The 3,017-nt window shown below is 39.1% G+C and overlaps 1 protein-coding gene and 1 long non-coding RNA gene across 5 annotated transcripts in view; one reads left to right on the forward strand and one right to left on the reverse strand.

The window, feature by feature from the left end:
- Positions 1-2,994, reverse strand: part of ppp1r1c (protein phosphatase 1, regulatory (inhibitor) subunit 1C) — a 12,857-nt gene extending 9,863 nt beyond the window's left edge. For both annotated transcript variants that reach the window (XM_008322496.2, XM_008322495.3), the window contains exons 1-2: positions 2,830-2,994; positions 1,529-1,586 (exon numbers count right to left, since the gene is read on the reverse strand). In XM_008322496.2, the coding sequence (XP_008320718.1) occupies positions 1,529-1,586; positions 2,830-2,910 (139 nt within the window). In that variant the 5' untranslated portion in view covers positions 2,911-2,994. The remainder of the gene's footprint in view (positions 1-1,528; positions 1,587-2,829) is intronic.
- The window catches only part of LOC103387735 (uncharacterized), a 21,583-nt gene that overhangs the window by 8,738 nt on the left and 9,828 nt on the right, over positions 1-3,017 (forward strand). The gene's annotated exons all lie outside the window — the stretch shown is intronic.

Here is a 3,017-nt window from a genome sequence, read left to right on the forward strand (position 1 = left end):
TACTATGTCGTCTAGGTAAACATTTATATTAGTAATTATTTTATAATAATACGTTTTTTAGTTTATTTTTTGCTATATCTCCCAAGATCGGATAAAAAATGCGAAGTAAAGAGGAAGCGAAAGGGGAACCATGATATAGAAAGGTACCACTGTATACAGTATATATAATATTTACTCATATAAACAGAGTGTAAATTATATATGGGGTTACTCTATGTAACTCAGTGTCACAAAATGATGGAATTCTTACCGTGCAGTATATGGTCACTACTACACACTGTTGAATTATATTTATATGTTTATGTATTTATTGTGATTGCTCATGATCTACCGGCACTCCCTTTGCAACCTGCTGGTAGATTAGCTCAAATGTTAAAATTAACTTGCAGTAATTGCAGTAAATGCGTTGAGTTTCTCTCAAAGCCAGATTCTTGTTTACATTATTATACATTTTTAGGGTTAATTTATTTGACTCTGAAGGAGTCATGGAACTCAGGAACAAGGAGCAACTGTGGCAGGATTTTCTGGACCAGAACTATTTATGAAAAAAAATAATGAAATTTTGTCATTAGGGTTGAAACTTGGCAGTTACATGTTTAAACCGGTAATTGTATTTAAATCTAGCCCATCTAATTTTTTTCCTTGAGGTCATTAATTTTGCAATTAGTTTGTGTTGTAAAAAAAAAAAGAAACAACCATGGGTCCTGAATTAAAATATATTATGCTGGTATGTTTGAAAAATCATTGGAACATTTGTTACAAAGATCAGCGTATTATATTTTTGGCTGTATTGTGTTGCTTAAGTAAAAAAAAAAAACAGCTCTTTTTAAGTTTAATCACTGTATGTTTGTTCACAACTCGATTTCTGTGATTGCTGTTTGAAAGACTCAGTAGCAGGCATGGGCAAACTGAGGCCTGCGGGCCGGATGCGGCCCATTCAGCTTTGTAATCCGGCGCGCCAAACTTGTCCAAATTATATAATTGGTTTGTATTGTGATTATACTTCTGCCTTTTCCCTGCAATGCCCACAGTTTTCCTATAGATGCCGTACAGAAGGCTAATAGCATCTGAGCATTTTAGCCTTTATGCATGACTTTTACATGTCATTTATCTTAGTTCACATGAACGCTCCATCTATCTGCTCCTGACCCGGCCACCCCTGTCAAATTTTAGGACCGATTGTGGCCCGCGAGCCTAAAGGTTTGCCCACCTCTGCTCTAAGGTGTCCACATAGTAATCAGACTGGAACCAGAATCGATGAGCTAATCCTACAGAATGGAATCAGGCCAATTGTTCAATCGGCCAGTTTTTCTATGGAGGGATTTAACACACACACACAAATACACTCTGCCGTTAGGCATCCATTAGACCAATCTGAACACTTGGATCACTTTACGTAAAGTTACAGGCCAAATCTAATAATGCTTCCATTATACCCCCCCACACACACACCCCATCCCGCCTCCTCACCCCTCCCTCTGTCTGTTTCTCTTTCTCTCTCACTCCATCTTTCTCGCTCCAGTTTTACCTGTGCCTGGCTGTCTGTAGATCTGCAGAGTGGCAGGAGTCGGTCTTCTACGACGGATCTGAGACAACACACAAACAAAATACGATTTTTCTTTTTTTTTTTAGTAGTTGTTGTTAGCAAAAATGATGCAATGGAAGTCTATTTAGATACCTAGCTACATTGTACTCTTAGAGTAATTGTTGTTATTCAAACAGAGGTTACTAGCAGCAAGTATAAAACATTTGAAAGCCTTCACATTCCTACAGATACAGTCTTAGAGGTCATATACAGTGTGATCATTGCTGCAACTTCACAGGAATATAAATGTTTATCCTCATACTGAAGCTTGGTTTATAAGTAATATCCGAAATAGATTGTTGCTAACTTTTTTTTTACTGTCTTCTGGAACTTTCTCTTATACAGAGGTTCCGTACATAACAACGTCTGGTTCCCAGTGAACAAACGAAGATAGAGACGTAGTGGTAGCTGTTCAAAGTAGATACTCCTGAGAACAACTACTGATTATTTCCTTTGTAGTTTACCATCATGTTCACTTCATATACTGTACGTGTTATCCTGTATAGTACAGATGTAGCAAGTACTGGTACTTTAGAACAAGGAGAGAAATCCTGCGTTTCGCATAGTACTGTAGCAATCAACTGCCAGTTACCTAGGAAATGAATAAAACCTATAACGCAGGGATGTCAAACATACAGCTCGCAGGCCAAAACCACCCATCTCGGGTGTTCAGTACGGCCCGCTTGATGAATATTTGAAAGTGCAAAAAAATGCACAAACACTGCATGTTAGTGACGTCTCGTCAATTATTTCAGTAAATATATATATATTTTCTAATATATGGACATGGACTTATTGTTATTTATAGGTAATTAAGTTATGATTGTACTGGTCTTGACCACTTGACATCTAACTAGGTTGAATTCGGCCCCTGAAGAGTAGGTGAGGGTAGAGGAAAAGTACCACAAGTGCACAAAAGTATGCATGCTAACATTTTTTTTTTTGACATTTTAAAGTAAACTATCAATCAGTATGGAAGTTTCTAAATGGTTTTATACTCTCTTGCCTATTTTCTACCTTTAAGTGCAAACATTTAACGTCATACAACCAAACATGACAGACTCATTACACACACACAGAGAGAGAGCACTTCCATGCAAACACAGTCCTCTGCACCCACTCTGAAAATTCCTGACCACAGATAAAAGCCCCATTCAGCCCTACGAAGCCTCAACACCCTCCACCCGAACTCCGCGCCACATATTGTACGCAAACACACACAACGCACATACACGCACGCTCACTTGTTCAGCGGCCTGTGGGTCCAACTGCCCCTGCAGTGGTGGCACTACAAACTGGATCTTCTTCGGACTGCTGGGCTCCATTATTAGTGACAGAGAGGTGTACCGAAAGATGGACAGGAAGAGGGGGAAGGAGAGAGTGAGTGAGAGAGAGAGAGAGAGAGAGAGAGGGAGGGGGGAAAATACAGGGC

This window comes from Cynoglossus semilaevis, chromosome 12, assembly GCF_000523025.1.
Source record: "Cynoglossus semilaevis isolate Cse_v1.0 chromosome 12, Cse_v1.0, whole genome shotgun sequence".
Taxonomy (NCBI): domain Eukaryota; kingdom Metazoa; phylum Chordata; class Actinopteri; order Pleuronectiformes; family Cynoglossidae; genus Cynoglossus; species Cynoglossus semilaevis.